This window comes from Nerophis ophidion, linkage group LG28 (assembly GCF_033978795.1).
Source record: "Nerophis ophidion isolate RoL-2023_Sa linkage group LG28, RoL_Noph_v1.0, whole genome shotgun sequence".
Taxonomy (NCBI): domain Eukaryota; kingdom Metazoa; phylum Chordata; class Actinopteri; order Syngnathiformes; family Syngnathidae; genus Nerophis; species Nerophis ophidion.
In genome coordinates, this window is record NC_084638.1 from 26,452,770 (window position 1) to 26,474,119 (window position 21,350).

At 37.2% G+C, this 21,350-nt stretch overlaps 1 protein-coding gene across 6 annotated transcripts; it reads right to left on the bottom strand.

Annotated features, from left to right (window-relative positions):
* Window positions 1-609: 609 nt before the first annotated feature.
* Window positions 610-21,331, bottom strand: gad3 (glutamate decarboxylase 3). 6 transcript variants are annotated; one of them, XM_061890687.1, is made up of 17 exons: window positions 21,086-21,321; window positions 18,309-18,347; window positions 15,193-15,279; window positions 14,935-15,041; window positions 13,481-13,616; window positions 12,819-12,909; window positions 12,618-12,733; window positions 10,801-10,916; window positions 9,021-9,100; window positions 8,698-8,752; window positions 6,785-6,901; window positions 6,643-6,707; window positions 4,621-4,699; window positions 4,392-4,541; window positions 1,423-1,530; window positions 1,258-1,347; window positions 610-1,182 (listed from the first exon to the last, which is right to left on the bottom strand). In XM_061890687.1, the coding sequence occupies exons 2-17, from the start codon at window positions 18,337-18,339 to the stop codon at window positions 1,009-1,011; spliced, it is 1,602 nt and encodes a 533-aa protein (XP_061746671.1). In that variant the 5' UTR covers window positions 18,340-18,347; window positions 21,086-21,321; the 3' UTR covers window positions 610-1,008. The 6 variants fall into 6 exon arrangements, with proteins under 6 accessions (XP_061746671.1, XP_061746672.1, XP_061746670.1 ...); XM_061890688.1 differs by having other exon boundaries at window positions 6,785-6,898; window positions 15,193-15,282; XM_061890686.1 differs by having other exon boundaries at window positions 15,193-15,282.
* Window positions 21,332-21,350: the final 19 nt, after the last annotated feature.

The following is a 21,350-nucleotide window of genomic DNA, read 5'->3' on the forward strand; positions in this document are numbered from 1 at the left end:
GAACGTGCGAGGCCACAAGGTTGGGCTTTTATTTTGTAAAGACAAAAGGTGAACGTGCTAGGCCACAAGGTTGGGCTTTTATTCTGTAAAGTCAAAAGGTGAACGTGCTAGGCCACAAGGTTGTGCTTTTATTTTGTAAAGTCATGGACAAAAGGTAAATGTGCGAGGCCACAAGGTTGGGCTTTTATTTTGTAAAGTCAAAAGGTGAACGTGCTAGGCCACAAGGTTGCGCTTTTATTTTGTAAAGTCATGGACAGAAGGTGAATGTGCGAAGCCACAAGGTTGGGCTTTTATTTTGTAAAGTCATGGACAAAAAGTGAATGTGCGAGGCCACAAGGTTGGGCTTTTATTTTGTAGAGTCGTGGACAAAAGGTGAATGTGCTAGGCCACAAGGTTGGGCTTTTATTTTGTAAAGTCGTGGACAAAAGGTAAACATGCGAGGCCACAAGGTTGGGCTTTTATTTTGTAAAGTCGTGGACAAAAGGTAAACATGCGAGGCCACAAGGTTGGGCTTTTATTTTGTAAAGTCGTGGACAAAAGGTAAACATGCGACGCCACAAGGTTGGGCTTTTATTTTGTAGATTCATGGACAAAAGGTGACCGTGCGAGGCCACAAGGTTGTGCTTTTATTTTGTAAAGTCATGGACAAAAGGTGACCGTGCGAGGCCACAAGGTTGTGCTTTTATTTTGTAGAGTCATGGACAAAAGGTAAACATGCGAGGCCACAAGGTTGGGCTTTTATTTTGTAGAGTCATGGACAAAAGGTGACTGTGTGAGGCCACAAGGTTGGGCTTTTATTTTGTAAAGTGGTGGACTTGGGCAGCTACACCACAGCTAGTACTAATCAATGATCAGTGCTGACCAGCATCAATTCTAGTGGCTGAGTACTGACTCACACAAAGTCTGAAAGGCAGGTGAGATGACATCCAGTAACAAAAGTGTCCGCATCTTCAACTTGGCTGAACGTGGTGAGCAGTAAACCACACTAGGAGTAGCGGCGTTCTGCAGTCATAAGTCACGGCCAAGCAGGGCGATCTGCTCCAGCAGGAAGTGGATGTCCTCTCTCCGAGTGGCCCGGTTGACAAACACGCACCTGAAGAAGTTCACCTTGCTGCTTGTGGGCTGACAGCCAATCAGAACGCAGCCTTTCTCCATCAGCCGCCCTTTGATCCGAGGCGCTACCTGAACACAATATATGTACGTATGTATATATATATATATATATATATATTTATATGAATATTGTTCTGTGCCGACCTGATGGAGCTTCTTGTCCCGGTCCGGTCCAGGTAACATGCCGCGCAGACTGGGTGGAATGTACCAGAAACACACATTGCTGCTCTCGGGCTGTGGAGAACAACCGACAGGTGTGTACAGGTGCGTGTCCTGTGATGGGGTCATCCAGCAAGTCACATGACCCACCTTGTGCGGAAAGACCAGTTCGAAGTCGGTCCTCCTCTGCAGCAAATCATGCAAGTACTCTGCGTTCTCCAAACACTTGTTGACCTCGGCTGCGAAGCCTTCTGTCCCCTGGAGGAGACAAAGACCGGAACATGTGAAAGAACACCAGCCTTCACCAGAGGGACAACCTAGGGGATAGAACCGGTTACTGTGACCTGTAACACGAGTTTGAGACCAGGGGGTGAGGGGTTCTACAGTGATGCTCCCGGCCCGTTTCCTGACCCTAGACTGGTAAAAGTCTTGAATGAGGAGGAAGTTCCATACAGATTATCCTTTCTGCTGTCCTGATTGACTGCCGCAGACCGTGATGGAGGTTCACAGGACAGACTGAATGATGGACTTGTAGACCATGAGGGGCACGGGTTGCTGGATGTGTCGTTCCCAGCCTTACTGGCTGCCTCCTGTCAGTCAGGAAGTCAGTGAGCCACTGACAGCTGGAGACCAGCACTGGGTGAGTTTGCGGTGCAGGATGTTTGGGGATCACCGTGTGAGGTCGGGTCGCGAGGGCAGCATCCTATGTAGAGAAGCCCAGACCTCGCTTCCACATTACGCGTGCGACGGGTGCTTTTGCTACGAACCCGCGGCATGTGCAGGGGCGGCCGATGGCAGACCTCGCGTCCCTATGCGGTCCGCGTTACGTGTGAAGCGGGTGGGCTGGTGCTCCTGCTACTAGCCCACAGCATGAGCGGGCGTGGTTGCCGACAGACCTTGTGTCCCCAGTCCGTGTTACGTGGGTGGTGGAGAGGGAACCCGTAATAGGAACCCACAACATGAGCAGGCGCGGCTGCCTGCGGACCTCACCACCCCGTGCGGTCCGCGTTACGCGTCTGACGGGTGCTTTTGCTACGAACCCCGGCATGGGCAGGCTTGGCTGCCGGCAGACCTTGCGTCCCTGTGCGGTCCGCGTTCATGTAAAGTGTGTGGGGGGCGGGCAGGTTACCCTGCTACTAGCCCACAGCATGAGCGGGCGTGGCTTCCGACGGACTTAGTGTCCCCAGTCCGTGTTACGCGGGTGGTGGGCAGGGTACCCGTGCTAAGAGCCAACAACATGAGCGGGCCCAACTGCCGGCGGACCTCACCTCCCCGTGCGGTCCACGTTACGCGTGCAACGGGTGCTTTTGCTACGAACCCGCGGCATGTGCAAGGGAGGCTGCCGGCAGACCTCGCGTCCCTATGCCGTCCGCTTTACGTGTGAAGCGGGTGGGGGTGGGCAGGTTACCCTGCTACTAGCCCACAGCATGAGCAGGTGCAGCTGCCAACAGACCTTGTGTCCATGTTACGTGGGTGGTAGGCAGGGGGCCCATAATAGGAACCCACAACATGAGCAAGCGTGGCTGCCGGCGGACCTAACCTCCCCGTGCGGTCCGCGTTACGCGTGTGACTGGTGCTTTTGCTACAAACCCTGGCATGTGCAGGCGCGGCTGCCGGCAGACCTCGCGTCCCTATGCGGTCCGTGTTATGTGTGAATTGTGTGGGGGGTGGGCAGGTTACCCTGCTACTAGTCCACAGCATGAGCGGGCGCGGTTTCCGACGGAGTTTGTGTCCCCGGTCCGTGTTACGCGGGTGGTGGGCAGGGTACCCATGCTAAGAGCCCACAACATGAGCGGGCGCGGCTGCCGGCGGACCTCACCTCCCCTTGCTGGCCACGTTACGCGTGCGACGGGTGCTTTTGCTACGAACCCGCGGCATGTGCAGGGGAGGCTGCCGGCAGACCTCGCGTCCCTATGCGGTCCGCGTTACGTTTGAAGCGGGCGGGCAAGTTACCCTGCCACTAGCCCACAGCATGAGCGGGTGCGGCTGCCGACAGACCTTGTGTCCCCAGTCCGTGTTACGTGGGTGGTGGGCAGAGTGCCCGTGATAGGAACCCACAACATGAGCGGGCGGGGCTGCCGGTGGTCCTCACCTCCCCGTGCGGCCTCCGTTACGCATGCGATGGGTGCTTTTGCTATGAACCCGCGGCATGTGCAGGCGCGGCTACCGGCAGACCTCGTGCCCTCGGTCCGTGTTACGTGTGAAGTGGGTAGGGGGCAGGCAGGTGACCCTGCTACTAGCCCACAGCATGAGCGGGCGCAGCTTCCGACGAACCTTGTGTCCCCGGTCCGCGTTACGAGGGTGGAAGGCAGGGTGCCCATGCTACAAACTCACAAAATGAGCGGGCGTGGCAGCCGGCGGACCTCGCTTCTCCCGTGCACCTTGTCAAGTGTTGGGGCGGTATGGCGTAGAGCGGCCGTGCCAAAAACCTGAGGGTTGCAGGTTCACTCCCCGCCTCTTGACATCCAAATCGCTGCCGATGTGCCGCTCACACCGGTGAATGAATGATAGTTGGTTGCCGTAGGGGCCGTAGGCGCAAACTGGCAGCCTCGCTTCCGTCAGTCTACCCCAGGGCAGCTGTGGCTACAAATGAAGCTTACCACCACCAGGTGTGAATGAATGATGGGTTCCCACTTCTCTGTGAGCGCTTTGAGTACCTACAAATAGAAAAACGCGATATAAAATCTAATTATTATTATTATCCTCCGGCGGCTACGGCGTATGTGGCGGGTTTTGTGACCGACGACTGGCTCCGGACCGACGGCAAGCTCCGGTCCGGCAGCAGACCGTCCCGTTGGGCTGCTCCTATGTTGCAAGGGAATAAAACAACTGGAATTGACGGAAGCATGCTGGAACTCTGCCTAGGCTGCTATGACTCAACGACAGGGACTATAGGCCATGCCATGCCCATGGTTTCCTGCAATGATGTAAGCATACGGCAGACACACTAAGGCTGATTCCTCTTCCAGGTCCACAAGAACCATCGAGATTTTGGACTACTTTGCCTTCTGTAGCAGAGGTTCAAGCCATGATTGGTAGAAGCAGACATCAGGACCATAACTAACATGCTGACTTCGGTGGTCAGTTTCCAAGAACATGACTCGAAGTACTCAAAGTACCTTAGCCTTCCACATGAGCCAAAGTTTGAAGACGTCCACGTGTCTTCCACACTGGATGCTCTTATCTCCAGTGTCGTAGCTGACGTCATAGAACTTGTCTTTCTGGAAAAGATACGCCGCCCCCAACTCGTTGCACTTCTGCAAGAGGCCCTGGGTAGGACGAGACCGAGAACTGAAGAAGTACTTGGAGAAAAAAAGAAGGTACTGTGTTTGTGTTGCGGCATCTTACTTTCTTCTTGATCAGGATCACGGAGCACTGAAGAGGAACGTTCATCATCTTGTGAGGGTTCCACGTCACCGACCACGCTCTGCAAAACAACAACGGTGGTGCTGACTACGCAATAAAACTCCTCGCAAAAAGTTCAAATAATTTCATTCAAAAATAGTTTACAAGTTTCTCAAGGCCGGAAATGATGATTAAAATGACCGAAGGGTGGGTTCCAACTATTGCGGGATCACACCCCTCAGCCTTCCCGGTGAAGTTTATTCAGGTGTACGGGAGAGGAGGCTACGGCGGATAGTCCAGTTCTTTACTTGGCAGGGTCTTCAAGGTTGCATGGGAGGTTGCGCTGCCAGTCTTTGTGTGTTTTGTGGACTTTGAGAAGGCATTCCACCGTGTCTCTTGGGAGGTCCTGTGGTCGCCAACGCCTACCTTCCCGGTGTCTGTTTTCCCGCCACCCAGCAACTTTTGGTGGACCCAAATTCAACACACTTGAAGCATGGAGAGCCAGCTAGCAGGAGACCCCAAAACCCCCTCAACTTTCAGTAAACCCAAATACAAGTCTACCACGTCGCAAGAACTGGTCGACACTAAACCGGATACGGAAGGGCATTGGCCGATTCAACGCCAACATGCAGAGCTTGGGTCTGCGCCCATCAGCGGCCTGCCCATGCAGAGCCGAGGAACAGACTGCCCACCACATCATCCACGAGTGAACCCACCTTTCCCCCACCCAATGACCTGGACCTCGATAATCTGAGCTCTGACAGAGTGAGCTGGCTGCGGCGGCTGAGTGGCATTGCCTCGCTGTCTCATAGGAAAGAAGAAGAGAAGTCCTGGAATATGAGGGTTTAGATCGTCTGATAGCGGTGGTATGACACGCGTCAGAGCTTGGTCTGCATTGCCAAGTCCGACCTGTTTGGTTGGGCTGGGCTTTTCACCGATGAAGTTTACAACTTTTATGGACAGAATTTCTCAACACGGTCAGGGCGTTGGTGGCGGCAGGATTAGGTCTCTGCTTTTTGCAAATTATTTCTTCTTCTTTCGTGTAACGTCAGATGTCTAACTCGGTGTGGCGTAGCCATACCCGCATCTCTGGTCCTAAGTGGATGGGGCTGGCTTCTGAGGGCGGTCCATATAAGGGGCAGGTCAGGGTCACCACACTCTCATACCGTACTGTCCGCCAAGCCCCACGTCTTCATTGATGACCCAAAGCGACCGACCCCAATCCGTAGACGGTTCAGCGTGGTCATCTCCTCCGATGGCGCCATCTCATGGGTCCCAAATGTAGCGGTGGACTCGGGAGGGCCCGGTCGACTCCCACTCCTGCTGCCAACCATGCGCCTCTGGAGATGTCCTCAGAGGTGGAGTTGAGCATTGCAGATGGTTTCTCCCGGCCAGGATCTTCAACTCTAACTGGATCGGTTCGCAGCCGAGTGTGATGCCACCGGGATGAGAATCCGAGGCCGAGAAAAGGACGGGAGTTCCATCATCCTCAGGTTGGGAAAGAGATCTTTCCCCAAGTGGAGGAGTTCAAGTACCTTGGGGTCTTGTTCACGAGTGAGGGGAGAGCGGATCGACAGGTTGATGCGGACTCAGCGTTGATCCGTTGTGGTGACAAGGGTCACGATCTTTGGGTTATGACCGGAAAGGACAAGATCTCGGTACGGGCAGCCCAAATTAGTTTCCTCCGTCAGGGGGCGGCGCTCTCCCCTACAGGTCGGGTGATCCTCCTTATATTTTGATTTTACGAGCTTTACGGGTGTCACATAATCCAGTTCTTAGTTGCTTTATGGACTTTGACATTCCCATCCACCAGCACCCAGTGACAAGTGTGCAGTATACAATGCGCTCCTCGAGGTAAACAAAGGGGTGGATCCATACAAGTATCCACTGTAACGATACCAGGTACAAGAGCGGTATAAAGTGGATACTGCTATGATGACACACATGTTTTTTCTGTAGGGAAAGGGGTCATTTTGGTGTAAACTATGATTGGTATGTTGCGATACATGACGATTGGTATGATACCGCTCAATGCCCTGCAGCTTCATCTTGTGTCTGTGTGACAGGAGCAGTCCTCCACCCCATGATGCCTGCAGGGAGAGAGAACATACGTATGTATATATATATATATATATATATATATATATATATGTATATACACACTTACATCCACGTGCATCCAGAGAGAGTGTCTGTGGCAGATGTCCGCAATGTCCAGCAGGGGGTCCATGGCGCCGTACAAAGTGCTTCCTGCCGTGGCGTTCACGTAGAATGGAACCTTCTTCTAAAGAGAACAACAACAACTCTTCAAACTATATACGCCATCGTACATAACGACATACATTACCTCATAATATAAGCAATAGTTTATACAATGTATAGATTTGTTTTGAAAGAACTACTAAATGACATTTAGGGATAGTAACAGAAGCTAGCATGCTAACAATAGCGTGCTTACAGTTAGCATGAGTGACATACCTCCATATATGACAAAATTTGTCTAAATAAGCTATCATGTTAGCATGCTAACTAAGAAAATATGTCACAGAAGCTGGCGTTGCTAGAAGTAGTTCCTCTGCTTTAGCGCCTTTAAGAAGAATATGGCTATTATTCAGTTTGGCCACATGTTCAAAATCAACACTTTTTAATCGTACAACTTTATTTTTCCACACTTAAATCTCTAGATTGACTTCATTTTTATGTATTGATTAAAAAAAAAAAAATGTTATGCCCTTTTTGTCAAAGAAAAAACTGTTTTTTAGGGGGTGCAAAAACAAAAAATTTCAACACAAAATAGGCAATATTTTTACTCAAAATACTTCAAAGTGGAATATTCAGTCAATAAATCAAAACAAGATATTTGTATTCAGAATTATTTTTGGAGCAATAAGTTTTTTTTAATATATATAGAAGTGTTAAAAATAAGACATTTTTTATTTAATTTTTTTAACACTTAAATCTCTGGACTGACTTCAGATCTATCCGTCTATTTTACATTTAATTTTTATTTTTTCAGGTTTTTTTGTTTGACCTACACCCTTTTGTTCAAAGAAAACTTTGTTTTTTTTTATGGCAAACACAAAATATGCAATATTATCCACACAAAATATGTGAAAGTGTAATGGGACTCTTAAATATATAAATCATTTATAACGTTATTTTTTGAGTAATGACAGTTTAAAAAAAAAAAAAAAAATCCACTAAAATTCTTAGGGATCCAAAAGGGTCCCACTTATAAAATAAGTAATACATTTATTTTCTTTTTACTTTTGTAGCACTTAAATCTCTAGATTGACTTCAGATCTGTGTTGATATCAAATAAAAATACATAAAAAAATACATTTTATGCCATTTTTGTCAAAGAAAACCGTTTTTTTAAATATGCAATATTTTCACCCCAAAAATTTAAAACTGATGTGAAGTGATTACAGTTTTAATTAGGTCATTTTTTTATTCATAATTATTTTTTGAGCAATGACTTTTTGTTTTTTAATCCCTCTAAAAATCTTAGGGACCACTCATAAATGTAATCAAAATAAGTCACTCTTTTTTTTCTTTCTTTCTTTTTTTAACACTTAAATCTCTAGATCGACTTCAGATCTATCGCTCAATTCTACATTTTAATTATTTTTTTCAGGTTTTTTTTTTTTTCTTACACCCTTTTGTTCAAAGAAAACTTGTTTTTTTTAATGGCAAACACAGAAAATATGCAATAGTATCCACAAAAAAAATATTTCAAAGTGTAATATTTAATGTGAGCCTTAAATATGTCAATCATTCGTAACATTGGTTTTGATTTATTCTTTTTTGAGTAATGACAGTTAATAAAAAAAAATCCCACTAAAATTCTTAGGGATCCAAAAATCATAAATTATTTATTTTCACCCACAATTGTAATATTTGATGTGAAGTAATTGGAGTTTTAATTAGGGCAATAATTCAAAACATGTTTTAGTCATAATTATTTCTTGAGCAATGACTTTTTGTTTTTTAATCCCACTAAAAATGTGGGGTGCCGCCCATCAAAGTGTCATTTTTTTTTTTTTTTTTTTTTTTTTAACACTCTGCACATGTGATGACCTTTTTTTCAGCAGCAAGGATGCAAGCCTCGAGTTCTTCTGGAATCATCTTCCCTCTGAAAAGGTGAAGGATGACTTGTTAGCAATGGATCTTTGTGTGCCCAACACGCACGCACGCACGCACGCACGCACGCACGCACACACGCACACGCACACGCACGCACGCACACACACACACACACACACACACACACACACACACACACACACACACACACACACACACACACACACACACACACACACCCACACAACAGGTGAGGTGAGTGGCACAGGTGAGCAAACATCTCTTTGTCCTCATGTGAATGTTGTCCATCTTTGTACCTTTCATCGCAGGTGACCTCCACCACACTGTCGCTGCCCAGCCCCAGCACCGCAGCAGACTTCACCACGGAGTAGTGGCTCTGAACACACATATCTCATTATTATTATTATTATTATTATTATTATTATTATTATTATTATTATTATTGGCACACGCTGCAGCTGCACAACACATTCACTGGGATTTATGTGCGACCTCGCAACTTTGTTTGGCCCCCCACTTACAACATATTAGATGCAAAACTCCTTCAGTAAAGTCCCTAAAAACATGTTTAAGAAAGTAATTCAAAATAGGCAAATTCATCAAAGTAAAGATGAAAAATGCATTTAAAAAAATAAAATAAAGATGTCAAAAAAATATCTTTTAAAAAAAAAATTCAAAATAAGTAATTTATATATAAAAAGAACAATGGCATTCAAAAAATATATTGAAAATAATTTTAAAAGTAAGTAATTCAAAATATATATTTTAAACAACTAATTAAAACAAGAAAATAACAATGGTGTTCAAAAAAAATATTTTAAAAATTACTTTAAAAACGTAAAGAGGACGTTAAAAAAATCTGTATTGAAAAAAATTATTCAAAATAAGTAATTAAAAAATCAAACGATGGCATTCCAAAAATATATTTAAAAAAAATAGAGGTCGTTAAAAAATATATTTTAAAATATCTAAATAAGCACTTTAATAAAACAAAAAAATGGCATTATAAAAACGAATTAATTTTTTTTAATCAAATTTAAAATATATATTTTAAATGACCAATTAAAAAGTAATTTAGTAAACAAGAAAATAATGGTGGCATTCAAAAAATATATATGAAAAATTAAATAAAAAAAATAAAGATGTCTTACTTTAAAAATATATTTAAAACATCTAAATAAGTAATTAAAAAAACAACAGCATTGAAAAAAAAATTATAATTCAAAATATATATTTTAAACAACTGATTACAAAGTAATTTAGTAAACAAGAAAATAATGGTGGCATTCAAAAAATATATATGAAAAATTAAATAAAAAAAATAAAGATGTCTTATTTTAAAAATATATTTAAAACATCTAAATAAGTAATTAAAAAAACAACAGCATTGAAAAAAAAATTATAATTCAAAATATATATTTTAAACAACTGATTACAAAGTAATTTAGTAAACAAGAAAATAATGGTGGCATTAAAAAAATATACATGAAAAATTAAATTAAAAAAATAAAGATGTCTTTTTTAAAAATATATTTAAAACATCTAAATAAGTAATTAAAAAAACAACAGCATTGAAAATTTTTTTAAAAAAAATAATAATAATTCAAAAAATATATTTTAAACAACAGATTACAAAGTAATTTAGTAAACAAGAAAATAATGGTGGCATTCAAAAAATATATTTGAAAAATTCATGAAAAAATATAGATGTCGTTAAAAATATGTATTTAAAAAAAATTCTAAATAAAAAAAAAAGGATGGCATTCAAAACAGTTTTTAATTAAAAAGTAATTTAGTTAACATGAAAATGTTATAATATATTTCAAAAAATGTGTTAAAAATAATTCATTTAAAAAATGACGATGGTGTTCAAAAACTATATTTGAAAAATACATGTAAAAAATAAAGATGTTAATAAAAAATATATTTTGAAACATTTTTTTTTAAAAACGATGGCACTCAAAAAATATATTAGACAAATGTTTTTCTAAAAAAATAAGTAATTTAAAAAAGAGAAAAAACAACGGCATTTAAAATCTAGAGTATTTTAGTGTAAGAAGAAGAGAGTTTGTTTACGTGTTGTGAAGTGAAGAGTACAAGTTCCGGCAGCGCTCTCATGCCCTTGCTCTTGACTTCTGGGTAAAAGTAATACCTGGCCACCAGCAAGCTGTACATGTTGGATATTGCACCGCCTTCAAAATAAAACAACAAATATAGCTTATGTTAGTTAGCATGTGCAAAGTAGTCCACTGCACCAACATGTCTGCCTTTGAAGTTTTCAAATAATTTATTTATAACTTTAGGGAAAATATTGTTTTTATATGTTTTTAAATTGTGTTTCCGTGTTGAAATAAATGTAGTATGAAAATATAATGTAAATGTTCATATTTTTGTAAGTATAACAATGATCTATATGTGTATATTTTTAAGTATGAATATAATGTAAATATTCATATTTTTAAGTGTAAAATTATGCAAGTCTTCATACTTTTAAGTATAAAAAATGTAAATGTTCATACTTTGTAAGAATAGAAATAATCTATGTTCAAATTTCGTAAGTATAAAAATTATGTAAATGTTCATATTTTTAAGTGTAAAATGATTTGAGTGTTCATATTTTTAAGTGTAAAAAGATGTAAATGTTCATATTTTTAAGTGTAAAATATTGTATATGTTTGTATTTTTAAGTCTAAAATAATGTTAATGTTCATACTTTTAAGTATTAAAAATAATGTAAATGTTCATATTTTTAAGTGTAAAATGATTTGAGTGTTCATATTTTTAAGTGGAAAATTATCTAAATGTTCATATTTTTAAGTGTAAAATGTAAATGTTCATATTTTTAGTGTAAAATATTGTAAATATTCATATTTTTAAGTGTAAGATGTTGTAAATGTTCATATTTTTAAGTGTAAAATTATGTTAATGTTCATACTTTTAAGTATTAAAAATAATGAAATATTCATATTTTGTAAGTATGAAAATTGTGTAAATGTTCATATTTTTAAGTGTAAAATGATGTGAGTGTTCATATTTTTAAGTGTAAAATTATGTAAATGTTCATATGTTTAAGTGTAAAATATTGTAAATGTATTTTTAAGTATAAAATTGAGTTAATGATCATACTTTTAAGTATTAAAAATAATGGAAATGTTCACATTTTGTAAGTATAAAAATTATGTAATTCTTCCTATTTTTAAGTGTATAATATTGTAAATGTTCAAATTTTTAGGTGTAAAATGGTGTTAATGTTCATACTTTGAAGTATTAAAAATGTAAAATGTTCATTCTTTGTAAGAATATAATGTAAATGTTCATACTTTGTAAGAATAAAAATGATGTACATGTTTATATTGTTTAAGTATACATATGATTAAAAAAAAAAAAAAAATGTTACAAGTATAAAAATAATGTTACTGTTCATATTTTTAAAGTATTGAAATGATGGAAATGTTTATATTTTTGTACGTGTAAAAATCATGTAAAAGTTCAAATTTCTCTCGGTATAAAAAATATGTAAAAATTCATATTTTTAAGTATACAAATTATGTAAATGTTCATATTTCTTTAAAGATGAACAGAGTGTAAATGTTCATATTTGTCTAAGTATAACAATTATGCAAATGTTCATATAGTTGTAAGTGTATTTTTTTTTTAAATATTCATATAGTTGTAAGTATAAAAAATATGTAAATATTTATATTTTAAGTATAAAAATATGTAAATTTTCATATAGTTTGTGAGTATAAAAATAATGTAAATGTTTATATTTCTGTAAGGATGATGGTGATGTAAATGTTCATACAGTTGTAGAAGTAAACATAAATAGGAAGTGATGAAATACTACCAACATGAATAATAGGTAGTATATTGAGTAGTAGTACTGAGAGTACCTGGAGAGAAAATACCATCTCCTTCATCATCAGTCCTCCATCCCACAATGCTTTGCATCTTCTTCAGCACAACTTCCTCCATCAGCGTGAAGACCGGAGATACTTCATAGGTGAACCTAGTACAACATACACCTGTATATACATATATACATACATACACTACTTACAGTACATACAAGTACTGCGTGTACTTAGTATTACATGTTAGTATTTGCCACTGATGTCAGCCACTCGCCAACCACGCCGATCACATCCAGACCTGAAAACAGCTGGTTGAAGAAGCGAGGATGGCCTGCATAACAAAAAGCAGATATTTAAAAATACTTATATATTAAAAAATACTTATATATTCAAAAACTGCTCATTTGAAGAGCATGAGACAAAAACTGCTGTGATGGTGACATCACTCATTTATATGGCATCTGTCTTTAGGTCTAAGAGTACACTCCTTGTGATTGATGCTGTATTACTGCCTTTTGCCCAAAGTTAACCAAAACATTGCTCCTTTTGATCACATGACAAAGTTATCATCAACAACTCTATTGTTTAAAACATGTCCTATTATATCAAAAACATTTTTTAATTATTGTTTTTCATCAATTTTTGAAAATGAAAAATGGATTTAGAACCAGAATGAAAAAGAATCACGATTCAGATGCGAATGAATTTTTTTGTGCACCATAATATTCATACTGTAACTCCTGTGACACTAAATATATATTTATAAATAATGTGACGTATATATATATATATTTTATTTTTTTTTTAATTTTTTTTTTATATATATATATATATTGTATGTATCTGTTTAATGCTATCTAAATAAGGTGATATATATATATATATAGTAGACACGTGTTCACCTGTATCCACCCCGTACTTGAGCGTGTCTCGACAGTCCACTAGGATCTGTTCCAGGGTTTCTGCTGACTCGGGCAAGTCCAGACTGAAACCTTCCAGACCTTCCAGGAGCTGGTGAGGGTGATGGAAGTCCAAAACCTGTCTCGTGGGAATAACATATCATAACAATAATAATGATCATAAAAATAATAATAATCATAATAATAATTATGATTATTATGATAATACAAATAATAATAATACAAATAATAATAATACAAAAATAATAATGATCATAATCATAAAATAATAATACAAATAATAATAATAAAATAATGACAATAAAAATAATATTGATAACAAAATAATACAAATAATGATAAAAATAATAATGAAAATACAAATAGTGATGATCATAAAAATAATTATAATAAATAATAATGATAATAAAATATGATCCTAAAAATAATGATGATGAATAAATATTGTCATAAAATAATGATCAGAAAAATAATAAGTAATGATAATAAAAATAATGATAAAAAATAATAAAAATAATGATAAAAAATAAGAATAAGAATAAAAATAAGGATAATGAAATAATAAAATACAAATAATAATACAAATAATACTAAATGATGACAATAAAAATTATAAAATAATACAAATAATAATTATACTAAAATAAAGAAAATAAAAATAACACAGTAGAAATAATGATAAAAATAATAATGAAAATACAAATAATAATGATAATAAAATAATGATCATAAAAATAATAATGATAATCAATAATGATAATAATAAAAACGGTCATAATAATGATAATGAATAAAAATGATAATAAAATAATATTCATAAAAAGAATAATCATAATAAAAACTATAATAAAACAATGATAAAATAATGATAGTACTACATATAATGAAAATAACATAATTAAAATAATAATAAAATAATGATAAAAATAACACAAATAATGATATTACAAATAATGATAATAAAAATTATAATGATAATAAAATAATGACAATAGAAATAGTAAGATAATATTGATGATAAAAATAATGAAAATACAAATAATGACAAAAACTATAATGCTAAAAATAATAATGATCATAACAATAATGATCATAAAAATAATCATTTTAAAAGATAATAAAACATCATCATAAATGTAATAATTATTAAAATGATAATAAAATAATAATGATCATAAAAATAATAACAATGATAAATCAAGATAATAAAAATAATGATTATACAAATAAAAATAAAAACAATGATGACAAAATAATACAAATAATGATAAAAAAATGAAAATACAAATAAAAAATAAAAAATAATGATCATAAAAATAAATATACAAATAATAATGATAATAAGAATAATGTTAATAAAAACAATAATGATAATACAAATAATAATGTTAAAATAATGACAATAATAAAGATGATACACAACATGAATATTTCACCTTGGATTGAGTGTGATGTGACTTGCAGATGTAATCCATCAATAAATTGATCAGCTGCTGGACAAACATTCTGGTTACTTCTTCTCCTCCTGGTGCTGGCAGCAGCTCTGTCATGTATTCATTATTCAGTATTCATCACTCACATCATGTACACTATTGATTACATCACACATCATGTACACTCTATTGATTACACTCTTATATGACACATAATGTACGCCATATTGATTATTGATGAGAATATGATGAACTATTGACCTTTGCTGTAGATGTTGCTGAAATCAATTTGTTTCTCTTCTCTCATTGAGTCCTCACACTCTTTATTCATCTTGCTTCTTTGCACTCCTTCTGTCAAATCATACGGAAAAATATTAATACACAATAACATGTTACTAATAAAGTTATATCTATATACAATAACATGTTACTAATACACTTTTATCAATATACAATAAAATGCTTCTTTGTACTCCTCCTGTCAAACATACAGCAAAACTTTATGAAATAAAGTCACATTAATGTACTGTCATAGTAAAAACATTGTACAGTATTATGCATTATCAATAGATATAACCTAGTGTAAATATTACAGTTAGATCAAGTTTTACTAACAAGGTCAAATCTATGAGAGCAATATTTCCTATTGAGTTGTGTCTCTTAAGGACACAGCGAGGTCGTCAGTGGTGAGGTCTCATTTGCATATTATTCAAATGATCTGTAAGCAACCACAACACCACTTACTGTACTTGGCATGAACACACAACTTCTTCTATAGCACACAATGAAAACACTCATAATCACACTGCACCATCCTCTCAGTCTGTGCAACATGATACTGATTTATATAGTTAATAATTATCGCACTGCAACATCCTCTCAGTCCGTGCAACATGATACTGATCTATATAGTTAATAATCACACTGCACCATCCTCTCAGTCTGTGCAACATGATACTGATTTATATAGTTAATAATCACACTGCACCGTCATCTCAGTCTGCGCAACATAATACTGATTTATATAGTTAATAATCACACTGCACCATCCTCTCAGTTTGTGCAACATAATACGGATTTATATAGTTAATAATCATACTGCACCATCCTCTCAGTTTGTGCAACATTATAGTGATTTGTATAGTTAATAATCACACTGCAGCATCCTCTCAGTCTGTGCAACATGATACTGATTTATATAGTTAATAATTATCGCACTGCAACATCCTCTCAGTTTGTGCAACATTATAGTGATGTATATAGTTAATCACACTGCAGCATCCTCTCAGTCTGTGCAACATTATAGTGATTTATATAGTTAATAATCACACTGCAGCATCCTCTCAGTCTGTGCAACATGACATGAATATGGTGATTTATAACGTTATACTGATTTATAAAGTTAATCACACTGCACCATCATCTCCGTTTGTGCCACATGACATAAACATAATGATTTATACAGTTAATACTCACACTGCACCATGGTCTCAGTCTGTGCAACATGATACTGATTTATATAGTTAATACACTTCACCCTTGCTCCTGATGGGTGCTGGTTAGCGCCTTGCATAGCAGCTCCTTCCATCAGTGTGTGAATGTGTGTGTGAATGGGTAAATGTGGAAGTAGTGTCAAAGCGCTTTGAGTACCTTGAAGGTAGAAAAGCGCTACACAAGTACAAGCCATTTATTATAATAATCACACTGCACCATTCTCTCAGTCTGTGCAACATTAAATGAATATAGTGATTTATATAGTTGATAATCACACTGCACCATCCTCTAAGTCTGTGCAACGTTACATTAATATAGTGATTTATATAATTAATAATCACACTGCACCATCCTCTCAGTCTGTGCAACGTTACATTAATATAGTGATTTATATAATTAATAATCACACTGCACCATCCTCTCAATCTGTGCAACATTATAGTGATTTATATAGTTAATAACACTGCACCATCCTCTGTTTGTGCAGCATGATATGAATATAGTAATTTATATTGTTAATAATCCCACTGCACCATCGTCTCAGTTTGTGCAGCATGATAGTGATTTATAGAGTTAATAATCACACTGCACCATCCTCTCAGTCTGTGCAACATTACACGAATATAGTGATTTATATAGTTAATAATCACACTGCACCATCCTCTCAGTCTGTGCAACATTACATGAATATGGTGATTTATAAAGTTAATAATCACACTGCACCATCCTCTCAGTCTGTGCAACATTACATGAATATAGTGATTTATATAGTTAATAATCACACTGCACCATCCTCTCAGTCTGTGCAACATTACATGAATATAGTGATTTATATAGTTAATAATCACACTGCACCATCTTCTCAGTCTGTGCAACATGATAATGATTTATATAGTTAATAATCACACATCATCTTAGTCTGTGCAACATGATATGAATATAGTGATTTATATAGTTAATAATCACACTGCACCATCCTCACAGTCTGCACAAGATTACATGAATATTGTGTTTTCTATGGTTAATAACCACACGGCACCATCCTCTTAGTCCGTGCAATATTAAATGGATATAGTGATTTATAAAGTTAACAATCACACTGCACCATCCTCTCAGTCTGTACAACATTACATGAATATAGATTTTTTTAAATAGTTAATAATCACACTGCAACATCCTCCCAGTCTGTGCAACATTATAGTGATTTATATAGTTAATAATCACACTGTACCAACCTCTCAGTCTGTGCAATATTACATGAATATAGTGATTTATATAGTTAATAATCACACTGACCCAACCTCTCAGTCTGTGCAATATTACATGAATATAGTAATTTATATAGTTAATAATCACACTGAATAACATGAATATAGTGATTCATATAGTCAATAATCCCACTGCACCATCCTCTCAGTCTGTGCAACATTACTTGAATGTAGTGATTTATATAGTTAATAATCACACCGCAACATCCTCTCAGTCCGTGCAACATTTCATGAATATAGTGATTTACATAGTTAATAATCACACTGCAACATCCTCTCAGTCCGTGCAACATTTCATGAATATAGTGATTTACATAGTTAATAATCACACTGCAACATCCTCTCAGTCTGTGCAACATTACATGAATATAGTGATTCATATAGTTAATAATCACACTGCACCATCCTCTCAATCTGTGCAACACTACATGAATATAGTGATTTATATAGTTAATAATCACACTGCACCATCCTCTCAGTATGTAAACAAGTCTGTGCCACATGATTTTGATTTATATTGCAGAATGTTATGCCTTTGATCAGAAATGATAATAAATAATACAAATAATAATCTATCATCCTTTTGCACTAAAAAAGAAGACGAAGGTGTCTTACCTTGCTGCTGTAACAACAAGTCCGTGTCCATACCTGCGCCTGAAAGTGCGTGACAGCCGGTCACATGACTCTTGTTCATATCTAATCATGTGATCACACTTATTCTAATATCATAATGTGATGAAAGTGGAAGTGAAAAGGAAAGTCACCTGCAGCAACAACAATAACACACCTGTGTGACACTGCACTCACACACAGGTGTGTTGACACAAGCATCAATCACTGCCTACTTTTGTATCTCATCATGTTGCATAATACTGCAATACAATACATCATGTTGCATAATAATACTACACAATACAATATTATATCATGTGGCATAATACATCATGTTTGATACATATATATATATATATATATATATATATATATATATATATATATATATATATATATATATGTCTTGATTGGATTATCCAGAGAATAGTGCTCGATACCGTGGTAGAGCGCAATATGTAGGTGTGGGAAAAAATCACAAGACTACTTCATCTCTACAGATCTGTTTCATGAGGGGTTCCCTCAATCATCGGGAGATTTTAATGGAAGCATTCACATACAATGGTTTGTATAGAGCACAGAGTGGGTGGGTACAAGCAGGCGTAGGGTGTGGTGATTGGCTCATGTGTTACCTAGGAGGTGTTTCCGTCTGTGGCGGCATGTTGAAATGATTTCACTGCGCTTGTTGAGGGATGATAGATCTGGATGATGTATAATAAACAGACTCAATCACAGGCAACGAAAGAAACATCATCATCCACGCAAAGAACTCCATACTCATCCACAACAGTACACCATGGCAAAAAAAGAACAATTCAACATTTGACGTTACTATGGGGAGTTTTGACGGAGCAGAAACGTGCGAACTCGTTGGGAGTTTCCTCCTCTCCCAGCTTGCTAGCCTCAACCTGAACCTTGGTATTTACCGTGATGATGGACTGGCAGTGTGCCGCGCCTCGCCAAGGAGCAACGAGAACACCAAGAAGCGCATATGCCAAATCTTCAAAGAAAACGGCCTACGGATCACGATTGAAGCCAACAAGCAAACCGTCAACTTCCTCGACGTCACTTTCAACCTGAGAAATAACAGCTACCAGCCATTCACGAAACCCAACACAACACTCCAATACGTGCACCACGACAGCAACCACCCACCCACCACCACGAAAAGAATACCTACCGGAATTAATAAAAGACTATCGATGCTGTCATCCAGCAAAGCTGAATTCGACCAAGCAACCCCCCCGTACCAGAAAGCACTTGATGAAAGCGGATACAACTTCACCCTCACCTATGAACCCACCCCAGGAAAGCAACCAAAAAAGAGCAGAAAACGAAACAACATCATCTGGTACAATCCGCCATTCAGCAAAGACGTCTCAACCAACATCGGCCGCAAGTTCCTCACTCTGATCGACAAACACTTCCCCAAAGGCAACACCCTAAGAAAAATATTCAACAAAAACAACATTAAATTGAGCTACAGCTGTATGAATAACATGCAACAAATCATTTCAAACCACAACAAAGCAATTGCAAAAGGACTGCCTACCCCCAGACTAAACGACTCTGAAACCAATAATGAATGTAACTGTCGCAAGAAACCTGATTGCCCTCTCAACGGAAGGTGCTTACAGACATCAGTCGTTTACCAAGCAAAGGTAATACGAAAGGACATTAGCACATCCGACACGTACGTAGGATTAACCGAAGGAGCGTTCAAAACAAGATGGAATAATCACAACGCCTCCTTTAGAAACCAGACTTTGCAGAATTCTACAGAACTCAGCAAACACATTTGGAACCTCAAAGACAATAATGTTGAATATTCAATAACATGGCAAATTCTTGCATCCAGCACACCTTACAACAGTGGTAATAAAAGATGCAACCTATGCTTAAAAGAGAAACTGTTTATTATATATCATCCAGATCTATCATCCCTCAACAAGCGCAGTGAAATCATTTCAACATGCCGCCATAGACGGAAACACCTCCTAGGTAACACATGAGCCAATCACCACACCCTACGCCTGCTTGTACCCACCCACTCTGTGCTCTATATAAACCATTGTATGTGAAGGGTCCCATTAAAATCTCCTGATGATTGAGGGAACCCCTCATGAAACAGATCTGTAGAGATGAAGTAGTCTTGTGATTTTTTCCCCACACCTACATATATATATATATATATATATATATATATATATATATATATATATATATATATATATATATATATATATATATATATATTCATCCTGATTCTAAATTGATTCAGAATTTTCAGAATTATGAGTCCATAAATATATATATTTTTAATCCAATTTTATAAATGATGAGTTTTATTTTCAAACCTGTTTTGAAAAATTATATTTTATTACTAACCATCATGATGAGACTATGGCAATTTTTCAACTGAAGTGGAGTGGTGATCATTCATAATTCATGAATTAAATGAAAGATGCTGAGCAATCCAATTTATGCTCGGCTCCCTGAACACAACACCATGTTTATATGTTACATATATATATATATATATATATATATATATATATATATATACACACTGGCCCGTAACCTCGGTAACGAGTTACGGATGTGACGTCATCAACACAGACATGCCGTTTTCCCATCAGAAACAAGCCAAATAATGAGTTCCACATTGAAAATATGTTAACACAAAACAAAACACTTCAATGATAGAACAGTCACATGTTAGCATGCAGAAAAAAAGTCAAATAATTAAAAATAAAATGTTATTGTCTTATCCCACCTACCTATGTACTGCAGTTGGAAAGTAGCACTAGCTAAAACTGGTGAATATCATTATCTTCTTTTTGTAAACAAGAAACTAAACGAGGCGGCTTTTATCCCTGCTAATGTTGTTTTGCGGTCGTCAGTTCACTACTTTCACGTCTAGCACATGTTTAAACGTCTTAATGTTGGACTTTAATAATAATAAATAAACACGCACCACTTCCGGGTGGGAGCCATCGGTACTCTATATCCAACAGCGTCCTCTTCCGGTAGTGGGCTTGTATT

Coding starts and splice junctions, on each gene's coding strand:
- gad3 (XM_061890686.1), bottom strand. CDS start 18,339: ATGGACACGGACTTGTTGTTACAGCAGCAAG. Junction 4,542..4,620: donor TGATCCTGATCAAGAAGAAA/GTAAGATGCCGC, acceptor CGTCCTACCCAG/GGCCTCTTGCAGAAGTGCAA. Junction 1,348..1,422: donor AACTGGTCTTTCCGCACAAG/GTGGGTCATGTG, acceptor TGTTCTCCACAG/CCCGAGAGCAGCAATGTGTG.